The sequence below is a fragment of the Cercospora kikuchii genome (genome assembly GCF_019650295.1).
Source record: "Cercospora kikuchii DNA, contig_00009, whole genome shotgun sequence".
NCBI lineage: Eukaryota > Fungi > Ascomycota > Dothideomycetes > Mycosphaerellales > Mycosphaerellaceae > Cercospora > Cercospora kikuchii.
Genome location: NW_025408590.1, coordinates 2,290,844 through 2,311,506, shown reverse-complemented (window position 1 = coordinate 2,311,506; position 20,663 = coordinate 2,290,844). Strand labels below are relative to the sequence as shown.

Below are 20,663 nucleotides of genomic sequence, written 5' to 3'. Positions count from 1 at the left end.
CTAGATGTCTCTACGGGAAGCTGGGACGATCATGTCTACACAATTCCAGATTTCATCGCCTCACGACAACACCATGCGCCGTCTGAGCCAAGTGCCGTGTAGGTCGATTTCGAGTACAAGCCACCATCATCATCTGACGTTCGACTGAAGGCTGAGCTTTCTTACTACTCACAAGGCGAAGGCTTTGAGTGGTGCCGATTCTGAGCGGCATCACAAGCTCTCCACTACATTTGCAATTCCTACTTAGCTCTGGACATCGAAGGAGCAAGATGCGAATGGGTACTTCTTCGGGTCACCCGTGCAGACTTCGGGAGACCCTGGCCAGGCGAGCTATGTCTCAGTCTTTCGCTTTGTGGTAAAATATGTCACGGCGATGAAGGCGAGCTCCGTAGGGCGCACTACGAACGTTCTCTATGACTGGCACATTCTCACCTTCGTCATGTTCAGAAAAAAGCCCAGTGTTGTAGCCTTGCTTTGCTTCGATGCACCAACTGAGCTTCGCAAGCAATTGTTTGCCTCCATTAAGGATTCTTCTGTTAAGGACATCGCAATGCATCCCTTTGGGTTTCACGCGTTCGTCCTCCAAGCAGTGGCCGAGCTCTATGACCATGCCCTGTGGCAATTTCGAGACTTGGTGCGAGCACTTGAACATGGTCGCCCGAGGATTGATGATCCGGATCCAGACTATGTCGCAATGCACGATCTAGCACGACACGTGTTGCATTCATCGGAAGCATTGTCGACGGCATTAAACGTTGTTGGGAACATCATCGATGAGCTGGAAAGGTATCAAGACATTCACTCTCGCGAAGCCATCTCGACTTCTCCAGCGTCTGTTATACGGCATCAGCGGTCTGTGTTGCAATCTATGCACAATCGCGCCCTTGCTCTGGAGTCTCGATTGAACAATGAAATCAGTCTGGCATTCCATATCACAGCGCAGCATACCAGCCTCAGCTCCGCACGCATCTCGGAAGCTGCGCGAGTAGACAGCAATGCTACGAAAACGATTAGCATTCTAGGCTTGGTGTTTCTCCCAGGCACGTTCATTAGCGCCATCTTCAGCATGTCTTTCTTCAACTACTCCCTAGGGAACGACGATCAGCCCGGCCAGTGGCATGTCTCGGACAAGATATGGATGTTTTGGGCATCTGCGATCCCTGTCACGATTAGCGTTATTGGAGTGTGGTGGCTTTGGCAACGCAGTCTGGCATTGACTCCGGCTAGGCCTATCGGGATCATGTCCAAGTCTGAACGTATTAACGACTCATGAGCAAGGCACACATGATGCTACATACTAAGTGGAACTATGTCAGCCGGTATACGCGCTACGCTAATGACTTCAGTGATCATCGCTGCCAAACATTATATAGCCTGCATTATATTGTTTGTTGTTCGAGCCTCGGTATTGCGAAAGGTTGTACTGATTAGTGACTCCAAAATCAGCCTGGGATGACCTCGCACTGGTGCGAGCATTCTGTTCGTGGTCCTGTCCATCACCTAGCAATAGTACTTAGCTTTTATCAATGGAAGATCGCTCTGATGGATTATGCTTACAGTGGTTCATCACTTCACCCACACGCGGTGCGGTATCCACGCTCTCCGCTGGAATGCGCAAGAGAAGATCCTTCGTGTACGCTGCCGCAGTTGCGGCAGCAAAATTCTGCCATGCATCATTCTTGTGCGAGTCCGAGTAGTCGCAGATTCCACGAATGATCAAACACGGCCAGTTCTTGACGATTCCAGCGGCCTCCATCTCGAAGCATAGCACATCTGCCTTCCTTTGCGCTTTCACTCGCTGCACAACTAGATCTCGCTCTGTCCCGTTCTTCATAAGCACATCGCTTGACGCGATCGTACCGTAATGTACCTGCGGGTAGTCTGCGAAGCCGTCTTGTCGATATCGAACAAACTTCACGTCTCCTATATTATCAGGTGGATCGCGAAGAAATCGTGGTCTCCTGCTAATTACGGCGTCTTCTTCTTGCCTGCATAGTACACAATCTTCTCTCCCGGGATCGTGAATCGCAGTAGTAGCAAACAACACATCAGAAGTGTCCGGCAGGTTGTAATAATCCTTAGCAATCTGAGGTCGATCGAGCCGCGGGTTGCGCTTTAGCATTAGCTGCAGATGGTTTAGATATGTCGGACCCTCTTGTTGGTGCTTAGATTGCAGTGCGCTCACGGCTCGTTGGATCGCGGCCGGCGGCTCTGCTAGCTCTGAACGTACATCAAACCCAGCCGCGGTTTCCTTTCCTGAGCCAAAGTGGACTACTGAGGGAACACCATTCACACATCCGACCACAACGTTACCAAGTCGAACGTCGCCATTCTTTGCGAATGGTTGAGGCGCCGCACTAGCAATGCCCACCATGAACCCCAATTTAATCGCCGGGAAACTGTGCCGTATGTCATTGGCAACTTCAGCAGCAGATACTGTGCCATAGCTCCCAGATCCTAGTGATGCCACGACCACGTTGTGAAGACCCACGCTGCCGAAAGAATACGTGTTGACATCGTTCGCCACGGCCGGAAGAGGGACGTGGTGCGCATCGAGAATCGACTCCACTGCAGTTCGTTCGTGCGGAAGTGCACAGATCACGCCAATCTTGTACTTTGACCTGGGGTTCGGAGCTTCCATCTTTTTGTACTTCTTTAGGATTTATTTGTGCATAGCAAAAGAAAGTGCCGCCACGCGAAGCGCCAGCTGGAAAACCACGACCTGAGCCTGATGTCCAGCTGGAAGAGGCGGAGCAGCTCAGGCGCCGCAATCCTGCATATACCCCACTACGCTGTGCAACCGTCATGTCGCGCCCGCAACCCAGGATCCATGATGCAGTACAGAAGTTCGCATTCAAGTTAGCGCAGACGATATGTAGTTTGCCGCTGGCAGTGCATAAAATGTCGCGCGAGAGACCCAACTAACGAGTCGCTGGGTACATCGCGTGAAGGTACTACTCCCTACGCTGTGCCTCTCTTTGCCATTCTGTAACGTGTGACTGAGGCAGTGCAAGCTGAGATGTGACACAGGTCACTTATATCTTGTTCTTGAGATGATCAAAGTCCCACAGCATGTGTTGCTGATCATTCCTGTTTCCAGATCATCGAAGTACTTGTTTCACTACATCGATGATGCGCTCCAACCCGCTTCTGGACTGCAGTGCTTGCATGGCTCACAAAGCGAACTAAATTGAGCACACGCCACGCGTAGCACATCCTCGTCGTCTGGTCCAGCTTTTATCATTCTGAAGATGAGGTCCAGTTGTAACGGCCACAAGTCAACTCTGTTGAGCCTCTTGTGCGGTCTCTGCGAGACTGTGTTCTTGAGATGTTCAATCCACCTGACAATACGGTCTTCCTCAAGCGTCTTAGAATGCTCCTCGAACCTTAAGCAATCATTAAAGTTCTCCATGGTCTCTCCCAAGATCACCGTTGCTATCTCGAGAAAGACAATGCCCAAGCAGCTAACATCGTCCTTGAAATTACGTAGTGGATGATTGTCGAGAACGCGATCGGGTGCATATGTGTCGGCATCCTGTATAGCACTTTGTTGGGATACAAGTAGGTCGTCGTTCTCGGACTTCGTAGCTCGATCGAAATCAGCAAGAATCACGGTGTCGGATCTATCGAACAGGATGTTTCCGGCCTTTATATCGTGGTGTTCGATCCCTTGTTGGTGAAGGTATATAACCGCCCGACACAGACATGGTAGGAATTCTAGCATAGCCTTACTGTTGACCTCCCTCTTTTCATCCGGCACGGCCTGCTGGTTGTCCTCCGACAAAGAGTGAATGCGAGCCTCGAGAGATGTTGCAGCCAGAGGGTATAGGAGAATACCAATTTGATTGCCCTGTCTCCCTTGATCCTTTTCGTATGCGCCAACTGTTGCTATAATGTGATTGTGGTCAAGACTTTGTAGTACCCTCCATTCTGCAAGGGTGATATTCCTATCGGGGTCGTCCTTGTCGGGCCGGATCTTTACCGCCAGCCAATCGTCCCCACTGTTGTTGTCAATGATCCGAAAACGGCAGACGACTGCTTTTTCCCCGAATTCCAATACATCCAGATTAGGAGCCCTTGAGAGGAGTTTCAGCTCGTCCGTCTTTATCACGGGATCTTGATCGTTATAGCCTGCTGGGTATTTCAGTTGTGGCCTCTTCAAACGGTATTCAGGCAGTGACAATCCTGAAGTAGCATACTTGTAGACAGTCGCTGCCTGGGGGGCTGACTCGCCGGACTCAGCGTTACGCCTAGTCATTCGAGATCGCTGGTCACCTTGATCATGGTCGCCTGCCGTATCCGCTAGAGAATCACATTCTGAGCTTGCTGTAGAAGCCCCAAAGTCTGTATCAAAGTACTCATCTTCGTCAAACCATAGTGAATGATAAGGAGGTCGAACCCTTAGATACGGAACTTCAGGCCCTGTCGATGTATTGGTTGGTTGTGATAGTATAGTCCCATGTGGAAGCGCGACCGAATCTGTTGTAAACATCCATTCTTGAACGACATCGGTGTCTGCACCGACATTGTACTGAACAACCGCTTTGACTCCGCGCGAGCACACTGGACACTTGGCTATTCTAGACGAACAATTGTGGCATGCAACGACGTGGCCGCAAGCGAATAATGCCGTGTTGTCTTGCATCCTAGAACAAAACAGGCATTTGTGTCTCTGGTTCTTGACCGCACCTTCGGTATTCTCGGATGGAGTTTCGGTCCATGGCAAGGCCAACAGAGAGAATGCATGCAGGCAGTCCCCTATATGGTCAAGGAATGGCTCGTGATAGTCATCATCCTGAAGCGCCATTTTTGTTGGCTCATGAGGCTGCTCGTTTACGGCCTCCCCGCGAGACATTCTGCATATTGGACAAGGCCCAGCCCAAATGTCTTCAAAGCGGGCGCAGAGCTCAAGCAACATTTCGAAATCTTCCTGCGGGATCTCGGGGTCATGCCTATCTCTGTAGTGTAATTCCAGTAGTTCAGGACTTGGAAAAGTCTCCGACATGCTACAGGCAATGCAGGACCAATACTGCTGTCCATGGTGTTGCCGTCTTAAGTGTGAGATCCAGTCTCGCCGCGTGGTATAGAGCTCAGTCCAAGACGGACAATCGGCGAACAGGCAGGTGTAAGGACGAAGATCTTCGGTTATGTGCTTCCTAGTCAAGAATTAGTCAATCGATCAATTGTTTCCTGCTTAGCGTAGCGACGGACCGCCATCTTGTGTTTTCAGCAAAAATCGTAGATATGCATTGGCTGCAGCAGGGGCATGTGAAAGTTTGAGCTCCCTTACGCTTGGCCGCGGCGGGAGGTTGTGGATAGCTGGTCTTTGAGGCGATTTTTGACACTATAGTCGTACTCGCCTTCGCTCTGCCTACTTGCTGCAGGAGAAGAGCTGAGTTGAGCTTCTCTGCCTCTACCGAGGACGCCACCGTGCTTCCGGGTCCAACCTGTTGCGCAGAATGTTGCACCTCTTTTGTTCCTTGCTGCGAAGACTGCTCGAACATTGTGCTTTGTGACTGCGATGCTATGGGCCGAACTTTCTCTCCATGTAGATTGGGGATTGGTCGCGTGGTGGCTAAATTCGGCCGTTCGGCGAGTCTGACAGCATGGCGCCTAGCATATTCGAAGCGGTTTCGTCGGTATAGATTAGCAAGAATAAGATGTGCCTGAGTATCGTCAACCTCAAGTTGATCCATACTTGTGTCAATCTGCATGCCACTCATCGCTTCGCCTTGAGCAACCGATTCCATCATCTTTGATAGCATCATGAATTCGTCTTCAGCAATTGTATCCATCATCTCTGGAGGCACTCCGTCGTTGTTCTTGGCTGCGAATTCCATTCGCTCATCTTCTAGCTTGCGCGCCATGCGTTGGCGTAGTAGTATCAACGACAGGTGTTGCCTCAGTTGCTCATGATTCTCTACTCTGAACGTGGCATCGGCTCTGGCTAGTCGTGCGGTCGTGCCAGATTTTCGAATGGTGGTTCCTAGTCGAATCAGGGCCCCTAGCAATTGCTCTGCGTCTTGTTGATACTCAGGCAACGTCCCAATTCGCGCTTCCCCCGGATCACTGCCAGAAGACCAAAGTGACGACCGTGGAGGCGGTGTAGAAAGTCTGGTGGATCTGTCCGTAAGTCTCGGACAGGCTAATCGGCATTCCTCAAAGGTATCTGAAAGAGCGTTGACAGTAGTTATCAGAACTTCCAGGGCTTGCGGATTCGTCGACAACCTCCGACTGAGTGACGCACGATGAGCAGCAAATACTCCCAGACCTGCCGTCCACATGCGAAAGTCGAGCAACCGATTCTGCGCCCACTCGGACTTCACTAGGGCCTCGATCGAGCAGCAGGCGCGTATGCTTGCCTCGCAAGTTCGGACTGCGTCTTCTATGCTGATCGATGGCGGGTCCATCGGTCCGCTGAGTTTGGCGTTCGCCATGACATCTGTTTATCTTCCCGCGGTACAGGTCGCTCTGCACGATGTCCTGCTATCAGCGATCCACTTGCTGTGTCATGTGGGTCGTATAATCCTTCACAACACATGAATGCATGCCAAGGGGCCAAAAATAAGTCGGACCACGTGGCTCCGTCTCCATGTGGCTCATCTAATTCTTCATGTCTCAGTGCGTCTGCACCTTACCAAGCACGTCATGGACAACGAACCGCTCTTCAGTCTAGTGGAAGACGTTATCAACGTCCTATACGTTGCTGCGCTTTCCCTTAACAATGAGTACCAACGCGTCGCCAGACATCGCAAGGCCAACAAGGTACTTGGGAGGCTAATTTGCGAGTTGTACATACTAAACAGCAACCTTTCTGAGTTCCACACGAACGGACGCGCTCTCAGCAAACACTTGCAAGGCCTCGCTCAATGTCTTCTTCAACTTTGTGCAGTAAGTCAGCCGCTTTAAGCTAAGGCTCAGTCCGTTTACCGCTATATACTTACCCTTCAGTGGCGCCACCATAAGCCCGACAGAATCTCAAGCCTCAAAGATGTCGTAGAACAGGGAAATCAGAAAGCTGTAAAATATGCTTTAATTTCATTCGTCGATGCCAGCTCCGATGCTCAAGCAGCTCTGTTCGCCAAACTTGAAGGCTCGTTGAATTTTGCAGCAAGTGACGCATCAGCGCGAGAGGAAGTCAAGCTCCACGACAGTCTTTTACAAGAATCCAAGTTTTCGTCGTCAAACGAATACGCGTCACACGTGCACGACACTCTTTACAACGTCCTGTGGAAGCATCTGCGTTGTCGCTGCGGTCCAAGTCCGTGGGCACATCGAGGAGGCCTGCGACTGACGAAGGATGCCTACATCGAAAGCGGAATGGTTCACTTCGAGACTGTCTTTTCCGCAGCACAAGATCCATGTCCGATGACATGGCGAGCGTTCCGATTCGAAGTGCCAAGGTAGGGCCGCACAATTCGCGAGCGAATCCAACGACTAACGATCACATAGTCGCACGTCACGCGCGATTCGTATCGACGTCGGCGACGGAGGGCCACAATACGGACTCACAACAAGCGATGGGTCAAGACCGATTAGTGCAATTTGTGATGTCTACGCTTATGAAGAGAACAATGGGCCTGTGGCATATCGGTTGAAAGCCGACGGAGGAAGCCTGGCCGTCTTGCCGGACACTTACGTTAGCGATCAAGAGGTTGCTCAACGACCCTGCAAAAACTTGTCTGAACTATGCCAGAGCATGGAACTCTCTTCAATCGATAAAGTCACCCTCATCTGCATCCTTGCAGAATCAGCACTACGTTACTACGATTCCAGCCTCGTGAAGATGAGATCCATAGTGGAAAGAATTCACTTTCTCCCCGAAGGGACAGACTCCAGTGAAAGCTTGTTCCGTCCTATACGTCCATATATCACAATCGATCGAGACACATTCGAGTCGGAGCAGGAGAAAGAGTTTCTGGACGGATTTGGCCTTCCCCATCGATTCCCCAAAATCCTCGCTCTGGGCGTGGTAATGGTCCAGATCTGTGAAGGAAGCTTCGATCAAACCAATCTAAGTTACGAAGGGAGGACCATCACCAATTACTTGCTCCAGGCGAAGAGACTTCTAAGATCAGAACATTGGCCGACTTTGGATTTCGTCAACGGACAAGTCCGACAGGCTATACGAAAAGCAATACAAGCTTGCTTCGATAGGTCTCTGAGCGACTATGCACAGGGCCGCGAGAGCACGCAGCTCCGGAAGGACTTCGTGCGCGAGAACATCGTCCTTCCACTCAGGACTATTGCACCTCACCTGAACTTCGTCTGCAAAGGAGACACAGCAGAGCTTCTCCCCACGCTGCCCACAAGCACAACTGAACATGAAGTCAATCGCAGGTACGTGCCACGGACAATGTTTGAGTCTTCGCAGATGTTGACCGAACTCAGCAACATTACTGCACAGCAACCATTTATGGATGATATCCAGCTACCTTCAAGTGGTGAAAATAAGGCAAAGCAACGCATGCATCACGTGGTGGGCTCACACAATGATGGCAGCCAGAACAACGTCGCGCAAAATGACGGATCGTACAATAGACAGTACCATGCACAAGTGATGGTGTTCGGCAACAGGCACGAATGATGGAATCTTGTAAGGCAGTGCGAAGACTTACGGCCAAGATTCCAAGATCAAGAGAAGCCTGTAGCCGCAATGGAAATACACTCGCGAGCGCTGAGGACATGGGAAGTGATGCACGATCATGTGTTAAGTAGTGGCAGTTGTGCCGCTATGTTGGCTTGTCACGAATGATGCAAATGACTGAGAAAGTGCCTGCTTCGATTGAACTTCGCCAGTCATCGGACCGAGCCCTGGAGGTTTGGGTGCTGTCATGAGCAGAATCGAGAATCGACCGGAAATGGACGTGGGCGCAGTTGTCTGACATGGCCATACGCTGGGGAGGCAGGACTACTTGGTGTCGCTCTCTCAGTCCATTCTCACCCCTCGATTGGTACGGATCGAACGCAACCTCGAACGCAAAACGTTGTGTGACAGATTGTAAAGCTGTGACGAAAGTCAGCCAAACTCGCGCGCCTTCCTTTTTCAAGCTTCCAAGCCCGAGTAGAAGACAGAAAAACATATTATCAGATGAGATCCAAAAGCTAGGCTGCTGTCTCTTTTGGCCCCACGCCCGCGAAATCAACAATTCCGCTGGGCCAGGCCGAACAGGCATGCAGTAAATGACACCTTGGTCGGTCCTGTCAATGCCTATGCTGCTAATAATGCAGATCAGGCGTGCCAACACTGAGTAATGATTCTGTTAGTCAGGGCAACATACCGAAATTTCGGTGCTGCTAGCTGTGATTCACCATGTATCAGCTTGCTCTAGATGGTCTTGCCGCTGAACACGCGAGTCTCAAGGGCGTTCCATGAAGTTTTGGGGACGGCGAAGTCTCGCGAAGTATATCGATTCGATCATCGCCACTCGAACTCGTCTGATGTTCCTCTTTTCCAGGTCAAGACAAGACTCTTGGAAACCCAGCCCACCCCTCTCCGATCCAAATATCGAGAGCGTCAATACCCCAGAAATGCGCCTCCTAACCTCCCTCATTCTGCTCGTCACCACCCTCGCATCCTGCCAAAGCCCTCCGGTATGCGAGTACGAAGTCTGCGCCGACAATCTCAAAGAGCCACCCCCAAGCTGGGTCGTGTACAGCTCCTTAATCGACCAAGGCCTAGCAGCTAGCAAAGAAGGCATCAAAATCACACACTTCTATCTCACGTCCGAGTACAGTGGTCGCTGGGACTACAACTGGCATTGCGCTGCGGGCACAGCAGAATCCAAACCTGGCACGACGGGAACACAGACGTATAGGCTTATGGCGAATGGGATCCTGCCTGCTGCTGTGAGGATCAAGTGTTGAGATTTGAAGTGGATGGAGAGTAGATAGAAGTGGTTTGTGCTGGACTTACCTTCGTGATGGGTGAGACGCTAATGCGGGTGAGTATGGAGGAAGAGGCGTGGGAACGGTCTTTTCTTCCTGGAATTCTCAAGAGTACATAGCGCGTTGTAGAATTTTGCGATCGTTGCGAGAACATAGATTCGATCAGATAGTGAAAGTCCTTGTTGTACCATTGGGTATGAAAGAACGTCAGACGGAGTGTAGTCATCGGGTAAGTGCCTAGAAAGACAGGAAGAGCAGCGCGAGCAATTTCACAGCTCAGGGAATCGTGTCTCACAGGACCCCGGATAGTGCCATGGAATAGTCAAGTACAGGAGCCGCCTACCGAGATAGACCCAATACTAAACCGAATGCTTGTACCTCTCAGGACGGAAGTCGACGGATATATCGAATGAAAGGTAGTTCCCGAGTATAAAATCTCTTCCCCTTCCTCGAAACCCTTCACTCTATTATCTATTATCGCTGGACCTCGTCCGGAATTTCCAAATCTACCCAACAGATTGTCATTCCAAGACTACCCCCCGACGAAGACCAGAAGAGCAAAGTCCAGAAAAAAAAAACAAAGCAAAAACCAACATGCGCCTGTCAACCACCACCCTCTCCACCCTCCTGTCCACCCTCCTCCTCACCACCCCAACTCTCTCCCAAGGCTCCGGCCCCGCACCAACCTGCCCCTTCCGAGTCTGCGCCAACATCGAAGAAATCGCATCACGAAGCTGGGTCGTCCACGACGCTCTCCTCGACGTAGGAAATGGCCCGGGCCCGGCCACAACCAAAGCCAAAATCAAAATCGAAGGTTACTACTCCACGGAGGAGTATGCCACAGGAAATTCGGGTCCTAAGCAATGGAGTTGCGCGGCGGGCGTAGCGGAATTCAAGCCGATTACGAGGGGAGCGGGGTATGAGTACAAGTATAATGCTCTTTATGGGATCGATGCTGTTGTGAGGATTGCGTGTTAGGGTTGAGTCGAGATTGAAAAGGGAGGAAGAGGGAGGGGGTATTTTAAAGGGATGGGAAGATGTGGGAGATACTAGGAATTCCCTCTTTTGGCCAAAGATTACTACTAGGCGTGGGGTAGTGAACCAAAGAGGAAGAGCAAGTTTTGTAGAATTGGCACAAAGTCATTAGACATTTCATCTCCCCATTCATCGTGTCCTTCTTATCGTTCGCGAAGTAATATTAAATCATACAACGCAGCGGGAGGCCAACTGCCTTCCATCGCTTAAGTTGCCACCGCTAGAATGCACAATGTACGTGTAGATGAACTGACCAATACTATATCATCCGCGAGACCTAAGATTTGTAGCGATCTGTTATATCATGCATGCTTCGGTGGCGAAGTCGTACGGTAGCGAAAGCCACTCGTTGGGATATGCACCGAAAAAGAGCGCTGAGCAGTGTCTACAGACAGATCAGCTGAAAGTGCAAGACCTCTCTGCATCTCGGCCGCAGCCACCGTGATGCGGCATGCCGATTACCACACAGCGCCGTACCGCCTACCAACGAGATCCCAGAGGCCGCAGGCAATACGGAGGTACTTTCGGGTTGCACAGAGGCGGGTTCTCTGCGCGCGCCACTGCCATTTATATTCCAGCTCACGCTACTGACAATCTCCAGTCTTTTCGCTTAACGATGAACAAAATTCTCTCCCGTCTTCCCTGGCTGATACAATGGCCGTACTATCGATCACACAACCAGCGGACACTCCAGCCAACAGAAGCTGTCTTGGATGCACTACGATCCCACAAGCTCATATTAGCACGCGAGCTCTTCCAAGCCTGGATGCGAGGCAAAGCCGAGGAACTTGCCGATATCAAGCCTGCTGCAAGTCAAGTCCTTTCGAAACTTTGCTTCCCACACTGACTTGAGTCCACGCAGGCTACCGTGGCTGCAGCTGGAAATGTGGGTATGGTGACTAGCGATTGGATCCAAAGCCACAGTGTCTGGTATGCTACTGCGCTGTGGAATGCGTCGCTCATCCTCGCCATCTTCGCTTTAATTTCGTCGGCACAGGCGTCGATGCTCTTGGCGCAAATGCGAGCCACGTACGATCGCGCCTTTTATTCGTCTGATGAATCGTCAGAGAGTGGACACAATGTCCTGAGAGTGTTCGCCGCAGATACTGCTGCAGGGTGTCTCAGAGATGATCACAAGCTGCGCCAGCTCTGCCTCTTCTTGTTCGAGATGAAGCCGCAGGCTGCGTCAGCGCCTGCGAGAGCCAGGGAGCCTATATCTGGAGGCCAAGAGCATGTCGTTGGAGAGCATCAGGAGGCTCTGACGAGATATGATGGCAGGTTGAGTGTAAAGATGACCACCATATGGCAATGCCCCCTCTTGCTGTTGAGCTACAGCTGGGTGCTGTTTTTGGTAGCCTATACACTCCATGTTGTACACTTCCCTGTTCAGGCATGGGACGACCATAGCAAGGTAACTACATCCATCGACACAATAGTGGCCTGCCACTGACACGATTCGCTTATCTTAGATCGTTACCCTCTATCTAATCGTCTTCACAGGAGCATTGTCATCGTTCTTCTGGTGCGGGTTAGTACCGCAGTGGCTACCAAAAGTTGATGTGCCGTCAGATGCTGCTGCGTTGCCCGAACGCGGCACCTATCGTCTGGAATATCGAGGTGAAAGGATTAGTCGAATCGCAGAGCGACAGGCCGCGGGAAACGACGCACTCTCCAAGTCTGAACGTGGAGCTCAGTATGCGAGATCAGGGCCACTTCATGACAGCTCGATCGCTGTACGGCAGGCTCCTGACGGGCCCAAGACGGAGCAGCTGGAGCTTCAGGACTTGTAAGCATCAAGACTGGGCAGGTTTCTTGCATTTAATACTCTCGTGTAATGATGAACATATTCAGAACATAGTCCGGTGGGCTCCTCGCTGTCTGGATTCTTTTACCGCAAAAAGACCTTTGCGCTCTCTCTGCGTCTGGACGCATGCGGCATACCTCGATTCTTGTCACTTCCATCGACTTTCCCTGTCATCCAACTACTCGCGTGCGGTCCAGAACGTTCTTTACTAACGCCTGTCTCAAAGACTTCAAGTGTAAGTTCGGATCCGTCTTACAGCGTTCGCCACGCCCGCATCTCATACAGCTGTTCGCTACATGAGAATTTAGGGCTAAAAGCAATGAGATTTGACGAAGCTTCTTTGCAGCTAACTCGATGTTCTCCGGACAATGTGCTGCACTCACGATCTCGAGAAAGTATTTTCATCGTGCATTGCGACTATGATTCCAGCAGCTGATGTACCGTCAGACACAGGCCCTCTTGCATATGATGCTGAGACTCGTCATATCCAGCTTAGCGAGCTTGATGCGGAGCAATCTTCTGAATGCCGTGCAAAGGCTCGTTACACTTTTCGTTCTAGAGTGATTGATATCCTGCAAATTTTAGGAGCCTCCATTTGATGTATTCTCCTGGCATGACTGCCGCTTTGGCCATTCACGCACCCGAAGTAAGAAGCTTCAGCTTCTTTCTCCTCTCCCTGAATCGGAACACTGCGCCGTGCATGTGCACCAACGCTGTCATGGCTACGTGTTCCAGAGCCGAGCTAAAATCTTTTGCCTGTACACTCTTCATTTCATCCTTAACGGTCTCGACCAATCCGTTGCGCTCATCTCGAAGCCACGTGCGCCATTCGTGGCTACGTCGGGCTTCTTCTTTCCATCCAAGTTGCCGACCGTTTGATGATTCATGTTCTTCGAGCGCGGCCAGGAATGCGTCCACGTACTTGCGACAATTGTTGAGGAGAAAGTGGTATCGCGCGAAATTGCCTTCTGCGTACACCCTTGCCGCAATCGATTCCACCACAGCTGGGTCGATGGTGGTGGAACCTTGCCATTTACGGTATTGAACCGGCTGATCTCGCCAGTCTCTGCCGTCTGTTCGTTTCACGTTGATGCTGTCCTTGTCCAACTCGTAGAATTCACCGTCGCCGACTTCGATGGCCCAGTGGTTGACCCTAAAGATGTTGGGTACGATGTACTCTTTAGACCCAAGCTTCATCTTAAAACCCCTTATATAGATGTAAATGTGCCTTGAGCGCGCTGTCAACTGTGTGGATGGTGTGACGGTGCGCAGGTTCGAGGAATGTTGTGTGGCAGTTATGAGCCGCCAGAGGACTTCGACGAATAGCCAGAAGGCTAGCGCGTTGATGACGTTCTGTACACCGTATGCACAGGCGTACAGCCCCCGCAAGGCGAGACATAGTCCGCTGATTAGTGGTCAGTGTTCTGGCGTGAGGGTTTAAACCAAATCTTCGGCATAGACATACCGGCTTGCTATGAGGAGGTTGCGTGTGGTCATGGCCTGCGAGTGACCCGTGTTCGCTGGGTTCATAGTGTGGTTGTTCACACGGCCAGCATCATTTGCGCAACGAACGAAGATGGCGAACAGTGGTCGAAGGGTACGCTGAGCATGACAGAAACCAGGAGCACGTGCGAAACGTAATGCAATGTGGCCTGCGTGGCTCAAAAATAGATCAAGCACATCCATAAGGGTCGAGAGATCAGCATTGAAGAGCATATGCCCTGTTTATCTCTTTCCAGTCCGCTACACCACGTCCATTGCCTTGTACATCCGCCTTCGTTTACTTTCTCGGAACTGAGGGCTCGGCAGATTTATCCAACATTCCGAGATCTGTGCCATTGTCCATCACGAGCTGCGAATTCGGCATCGAAACGAACTCTGAAATGAGTCATGCAAGCGATGCCCACCATCGCCAGCGTGCTGACCGGCCGGTCCGCGTTATCGCTGTCGCATGCCTGGACTCGATCCTGCGGCATGGGCGGAGCACACGACTTTTCAAACAGGGACGGGTCTGGGCTGAACAAGCACGGCAATGCAAAGATCAAGACAGGACAGCGATGCATGAGTGGTGATTCAATCGAACAGTATGCAAATGTGCTGACCACCCTCTCTAAGCAAGTGAGTATTTCGCGCCACGCCGCCAAAAGCCGCAAATGGGTGGTCGAGATCTCTTACGCACCTTCAGCGGCTGGAGGAATTCTCGTTCATGCTGCACAGTCTGTTTCCTCTTCTTTTTTTTTGTCGTTTCTTTATCCCCTTTTTCACCGCGGTTAATACTATCACGCCCGCATTGCGCTCAACATCTTAATCAGACTATAAGTTCTAGCATCAACCTCATCGCGAAATCCTGTCGCAAACGATGCATTGACTGCGCGGTGGTGTAACGCTCGGAACCGACTGTCAGTCTTGGAGCTGTTGCGCCAAGTACATATCGCTAAGCAGCTCCTGCATGCTCTGTCTCTTACCTCCCGGCTAAGATCTCGCTCTTCGCCGGGGGCAGGGAGGTCATACTCCTAGCTATGAGAGACCGTTCGCGAGCTGTTCACGCAAGTTCTCTGGTGGCATCGAAAGTACCGCAACGTCGAGAATAAATGCGCCGTCCGACAACGACTCGTCCGAGGGCGTTGACGACCTTGATGCCCTATCCGGTGGCGGTACGATAATTCTTGCCGTCACCTTGGCCTGGGTCGCGGCCTTTGTGGCGGCCATCATGGTGATGGGCGTAGATGTCAGGACTGCGGACTTGGGAGCCTGCGGCAGCTGCGAGAGCGGCCCTCTTCGGCGGCAACAGCCCTGATTAGCCTCGCCATCTGCCATGGCGCTTACAAGACGGTGTATCGTTCTCAAAGAGAAGAAGGCATGAGCAATGTAGCTATCAAGCAGAGTAGACGGCTTGACAAGAGAAACAAGAAGGAAGGACAGGAGAGCCAATGTGTGAGGTCAGCGTAAAGTCATTAGACATTTTCATCCATCCATGCAGCGCGCGCTTCCAAATATCGTTCGCCAGTAGATCTCATATCATACAACGCAGTGGAAGGCGAATCGCCCTCGCTCTCGAGACGCCACCGCTAAAGTGCACAATGTGCAGACAGATGCAAAGCACTTCTGCTCACATTCTCCCCGGCTGCAACTCGCTCTCAAAAATTTCTCCTTCTTTCCTCTTCCTCGGCGTGCTCCTGTGAATGAGTGACTGTCGATTTGTTCAATGATCGAATCTGTTCGAATGTTTCCTTCTCGTTCCGGGAGAAGTGCTGTGGTAGTAAAACATATTTGCAAGAAGTTCAAATGGAAGCCGACTACGCCGGCGTGCCATTGGCGACAGGCAGTCCAGTCATGAGTCAGAAGAGTCTATGCGGCACAAATCCGAGCAAATCGCATGAGCATGCTCAATGCCTTTGGCGTTCGATGAGATGTGCCTTGCGGCGGCCGTGGCTCGTTGGGTCAACCCTGGTCCTCCTTCTTGGGACTGCCGGCACCACTGATGGCGATCCTCAACCCCTCGAGCGATGGAGTATTCGCCCTCCTTGCATCACCAAATGGATCTCCAGTCCCAGAACTGCCGACACTGCCGGGCCCTCGATCATGTCGGGTTGAGTTTGGGGAACCATTACGCAAAGGCGCAATCATGGTCGGGCCTCCGACTGACATCCTAGCTGCACGAGCAGAATGAATGGAAGCAGTGTCCGAATATGCGTCCGAATTGATGCTCGCGGCTGTGGACCCACGCCGAGCGGTTCGCATAAAAGACGGGTTGGGCGACAGGAACTCTGAGGGCGACAGTGGTGAGACAGGCGATGTGGACTCGGGAGCAGCGCGAGGTACATCTGTCGCGAGCTGAAGCTGCCTCGTTTGGGGCTCAGTGGTTGGGCGAGGAGCACTTTCCACCGGATAGGGCGGAGGCTGCTCCTCGTGCGATATGGTCCTGGCCGGCACGAAGGTAGGTTGATTGTTGACAGATGTGACTTCCGGAGTAGGATCCTTATGCGATGAAGCACTGCTCCTCAAACTGCCCCATTTTTCTCGCCAGCTAAAGAAGCCTGCTGCGCCTCCTCTGCTATGTGTACTGCTGACTTCCGGGGTGTTGGGCTGCTCTTGGCGAGACTTGCGCCTCCGGCGGAAAAGCAGGAATGCGGCCAGCGCGGAGAGTGTGACGACGATGATGGGGACGGCAATTGCAGCAGCAAGCTTTCCTCCCGAGAGTCCTCCTCCATCATCGTCGGATTGTGAAGTGTTTTGTACTTGTGACTGTTCACTGGAGGGTGAAGAGGATTGCAAATTGCTGTTCCCCTGACTCGAGGTCTGTGTTACCAACGTCGTGCCGGCATTGGTCGAGGTTGCGGTCGGGAAGAAGAGAGCGTTGGTCAATGTGCCTTCGTCGGAGTCGATGTCGTCGGGATCGGTGGTGGACAGCGAGTCGTCCAGCGTGGTGGTCTGGGTCACGATATCGACGGAGCGGGTGGAGGCGATGGCATTCTCGTAGACGCTGCTCATGTAGGCGCTAAACTGGCGGCCGCGGTCATTGTTGTCGCCGTTGAAGCCGTTTTGCGGGCCGCGGGCAAAGTTGTTGCTGGCCATGGCGCCCGTCTACATGAGGACAAGACAGTCGGAAGATTCTGCTGGCGCTGGAGGGAGACGTTGATGCGGGCGACGGGAGTTCGCAGGGTGCAGCAAACCCGTGGGCATGCGGTGTGCGAGGAGGTCGGCGCTACTGCTGTGCAACGCTGCAGTCGCTCTGCCGGCCGGACGTGTCGCTGCGGAGGGCGGGGGAACAGGAGACGGAAGGAGATGGAGATGATGGATTCGTCTGCATTCTTGCATCTGCGCCTGCTGACAGGCTGCGCTGTGCTGTGCTGCGCGCTGCATCAGTGCATCGCCTCCCTCCCGGGCCTGCTGCATCGTGTCAGATCGGCCGCTTGCACGCGACTGTCGCCATCGAGGCCAATCGCGCGGCAGCAGCAGGGATGCGAGCTGGTTTTAGCGAGCAGACGGTGAAGTCATTGCCGCAGCAAACCTCGAGCCCTGCGATGTGGTCTCCGCTCGCTTCGACATGGTGCGACACTCTAGAAGCTGTGGAAGGGTGCGCATCTCTCTACTGACTCGTCAATGCCCCGGTGGCGGCGGTGGTGGGCGCGGGAAACGTTTGCTTGTGCGCGGTGAGGTGGTGGAGTGGAGCGGAGCGGGGAGGAGCAGCGGCCCTGCGCCGGCATCTGCACCGGCCGCTATTTGTGGCACTAGCCGCGTCCTTCCTCTTCCTCTTTCCACACACGTGCTGCTGACTGCACATGTCAATCCTGCGCCGACGACATTCTCTCCAAGCAACAACGACAGCATGCAGACGTCGCCCGATTCTGCCGCCATCGATCTTGGTACAGCAGCCATCCCGGTCGAATGCAAACGCCGTCTGCCACAGCTGTTTGAGTCGCACCTACAGTGTCGACCCTATACAATGATGAAATGGCGGTTTCAAGAATCTTCCTCGCTACAGGGCATCGCCATTCTCTCCGATTGACGAGTCGCAGATAGATGCCGAAACCTTGAGAAGGATGATCCAAGCAGGTGGACCTGGAACGACACTCAATGCGTGACAGAGTAAATCTGCTGCTGCCTTGGCGCCGACTTGGTCCTGCACGTACCTACTGATCCAACAGCACTTCTTTCGGATCGGACTCGTCTGCGGATGAACTCGCGCTGCATTATGGACGATTCTGAGATACGAAACTAAGAGAAGCAACAACAGCATTGACGAAAACTGTGTCGCCGCAGATGGTGGGGAGGCAGCATGAGGACGAGGCGCTCGATGAGGACGACGTCCAGATTGCCATCACTAGCCGTCTAGTGCTCAACACCGCCCCATCGGCTCTACGAGGTCTGCCATCTTTAACACCCAGACTGAGGAATGTTCCAGTTGAATGTATGTTCTGCTTGAGAAAGGCATCCTCGCTTCCATCTATTCCCAGCCTTCCACCCTCGCTTTCGCTCTTTCCACCGCTCTCGTATCGACTCCCAACAGCGCCCTCTTCCAGATACACATTTCGAGATGTCTGGGCGCCCCGTTCTTCTCGGTCAATCAGCAGCAACTCCCGCACAGGCCCGCAAGGGAATTCTCACCATCCAATCGCTTTCTTAACAACCAGCCACTTTGAACGTCTTCCCGTACTCATTCATACATTCGGAATCCTTGAAATGGTTCATATCTCCATCCAGGACACACTACGGAAAAAGTCAGCGTTCTCCGGCCCCTCCGGCGGTTTGCAACTGTGTGTATCCAGGCATAGTAGCCGGTCTTGCTGATCACAGCTGGAATATCAGGTGACAAAGTTTGCCATATCCCCCCCTTCTTGTCACAAAGAGTGTGTCCCAAATCTTGCGTTAAGCCACGGCAGAAACAAGAATCGGCTCGTGTCGTGGACGCGATGCTATTGACTCAGCTTAGCCAGCATCTTTGACATATGCTCATCGAAAACATACCTCAAAACGAGAGCGACAAGAGTATGAAGCAACATATTGCCCCAAAGTCCTCTCTAGATGCAAATAGTTGGAGTAGTTGTAGAAGCGCAGCGAGGGGATGGCAAACGACAGGAGAATTGTTTCATATGCATTCTTGGCCTATAGAAATTGTTTGAGTTGTCATACCCTATAGTACTAAGCTGGTCTAAGGTACGGACGTGTCCGGATCCTGTGTACCCGGAGATCAGACCCTATATGCTAGCCCCTATGTAGTATCGGCCAGACGAGGGCAGACCACTCTAGTGGTAAGTCAGCAAGGGGGGTGTCTTCAAGCAGGATCAACAGATATCTCACGACTGGTGAGATCCAGTGCTACCCACCTCTACACGTCTTACTCATCCTCCTCACTCGCGGAAACATAGAATGGCTTGGGTCGTGCTTCCCTGGCCCTCCGCTTCCTAGAGCGCTTCTTTCTCGCAGTCTCACTGCTTCTCTCGTTCATCTGCACGTCGATGTCGTCGACGCCTTCCAGCTTCACGTAAGCCGAATGATCATCCTGCTCATGGCGCGCACCTGCGAGCTCTGCTTTGACGGAAGCCTCGGTCTCTCTAGGTTCAGTTCCGACACCTGCTGCTCGATGTCCGATCAGCAACAATGCCAACTGCAAGAACGGTCTACGGTATGAGTCTGACTAACCTTTCTGTCTGACTAACCTTTCTGTCTTGAGCGGTGCGTCTGACATTGTTCGTCTTGCGGCTGATGCAGTGCTGGAGGAGCCTCCTGCCATCCCTGCATTGGCCGCTCGTTGACGCGGACAATACCTTGTGATGCACTGCTGTGCGTTGTATCCACAAGCTGGCAACCTTCGCGCGCTGTCACAATTCCCGTCAGTCTCAGCCCTGAACACAAAGACAGTGCTATCCTTCCGCTGTTTCCATAGTAGGTAGCAGGCGTGGCACTTACAATTCCCGTCCTCGGCGGAGGTATTCCCCTTCTCACGCCCATGCAACCACATGAACTCTACGCCTCCTTCTTCCCACAGCTCCTTCGCCTCTTATTCGAGCGTCTCGATGTCGTTTGTCATCTCCCGCATTTCCCGCATCATGGCAGCTTCCTTTCTGAGTAGGTCAATCGTCTCTCGCATGATGCGACGGTATTTGTGCAGCCTGCGGACTCTCCCATAAATTTTGATCATTTCAAGCCCATGCTCCGGCCTGTCGATGGCATCGAAGAGCGACATCTTCCGCTCCTGACGCATCCTAATCTTCCGGACTCTCATATCTGGCGCATCCCTTAACGCGGCTGGCATGGTGGCGAATCTCTTTCGACTGTCTTGGAAGCAATCCTGCGCTGACGTATCTTAGACGATATCTCGCAGAATATCACAATCAAGATCAAAGGACACGCGCGAGAGAAGAGGAAGACAGGAGGAGATGAGAAGGTCCTAATACCCCAGCAACTTGGACGCGTCGAAGGAGCCTCCTTCATC

At 52.3% G+C, this 20,663-nt stretch overlaps 8 protein-coding genes across 9 annotated transcripts; 4 read left to right on the top strand and 4 right to left on the bottom strand.

Moving 5' to 3' along the window:
* Window positions 1-439: 439 nt before the first annotated feature.
* CKM354_001298500 (uncharacterized protein) lies at window positions 440-1,273 on the top strand (the record flags this gene model as incomplete). 2 transcript variants are annotated; one of them, XM_044808521.1, is made up of 1 exon in its annotated part: window positions 440-1,273. In XM_044808521.1, one exon carries the CDS (start codon window positions 440-442, stop codon window positions 1,271-1,273), a length of 834 nt encoding a protein of 277 aa, XP_044664456.1. The 2 variants fall into 2 exon arrangements, with proteins under 2 accessions (XP_044664456.1, XP_044664457.1); XM_044808522.1 differs by having other exon boundaries at window positions 695-1,273.
* A 69-nt stretch (window positions 1,274-1,342) lies between these two features.
* CKM354_001298400 (uncharacterized protein) lies at window positions 1,343-2,641 on the bottom strand (the record flags this gene model as incomplete). Its single annotated transcript, XM_044808520.1, has 2 exons — window positions 1,343-1,500; window positions 1,558-2,641. The coding sequence occupies 2 exons, from the start codon at window positions 2,639-2,641 to the stop codon at window positions 1,343-1,345; spliced, it is 1,242 nt and encodes a 413-aa protein (XP_044664455.1).
* Window positions 2,642-3,121: 480 nt separating this feature from the next.
* Window positions 3,122-4,258, bottom strand: CKM354_001298300 (uncharacterized protein; the record flags this gene model as incomplete). Its single annotated transcript, XM_044808519.1, has 1 exon — window positions 3,122-4,258. One exon carries the CDS (start codon window positions 4,256-4,258, stop codon window positions 3,122-3,124), a length of 1,137 nt encoding a protein of 378 aa, XP_044664454.1.
* A 2,390-nt stretch (window positions 4,259-6,648) lies between these two features.
* CKM354_001298200 (uncharacterized protein) lies at window positions 6,649-8,587 on the top strand (the record flags this gene model as incomplete). The annotated part of the gene is made up of 4 exons (XM_044808518.1): window positions 6,649-6,891; window positions 6,952-7,403; window positions 7,453-8,340; window positions 8,392-8,587. 4 exons carry the CDS (start codon window positions 6,649-6,651, stop codon window positions 8,585-8,587), a joined length of 1,779 nt encoding a protein of 592 aa, XP_044664453.1.
* A 944-nt stretch (window positions 8,588-9,531) lies between these two features.
* CKM354_001298100 (uncharacterized protein) lies at window positions 9,532-9,867 on the top strand (the record flags this gene model as incomplete). Its single annotated transcript, XM_044808517.1, has 1 exon — window positions 9,532-9,867. The coding sequence occupies one exon, from the start codon at window positions 9,532-9,534 to the stop codon at window positions 9,865-9,867; it is 336 nt and encodes a 111-aa protein (XP_044664452.1).
* Window positions 9,868-10,482: 615 nt separating this feature from the next.
* Window positions 10,483-10,866, top strand: CKM354_001298000 (uncharacterized protein; the record flags this gene model as incomplete). The annotated part of the gene is made up of 1 exon (XM_044808516.1): window positions 10,483-10,866. One exon carries the CDS (start codon window positions 10,483-10,485, stop codon window positions 10,864-10,866), a length of 384 nt encoding a protein of 127 aa, XP_044664451.1.
* A 2,494-nt stretch (window positions 10,867-13,360) lies between these two features.
* Window positions 13,361-14,257, bottom strand: CKM354_001297900 (uncharacterized protein; the record flags this gene model as incomplete). The annotated part of the gene is made up of 2 exons (XM_044808515.1): window positions 13,361-14,132; window positions 14,193-14,257. 2 exons carry the CDS (start codon window positions 14,255-14,257, stop codon window positions 13,361-13,363), a joined length of 837 nt encoding a protein of 278 aa, XP_044664450.1.
* Window positions 14,258-16,168: 1,911 nt separating this feature from the next.
* CKM354_001297800 (uncharacterized protein) lies at window positions 16,169-17,302 on the bottom strand (the record flags this gene model as incomplete). The annotated part of the gene is made up of 1 exon (XM_044808514.1): window positions 16,169-17,302. The coding sequence occupies one exon, from the start codon at window positions 17,300-17,302 to the stop codon at window positions 16,169-16,171; it is 1,134 nt and encodes a 377-aa protein (XP_044664449.1).
* Between the last annotated feature and the right edge of the window lie 3,361 nt (window positions 17,303-20,663).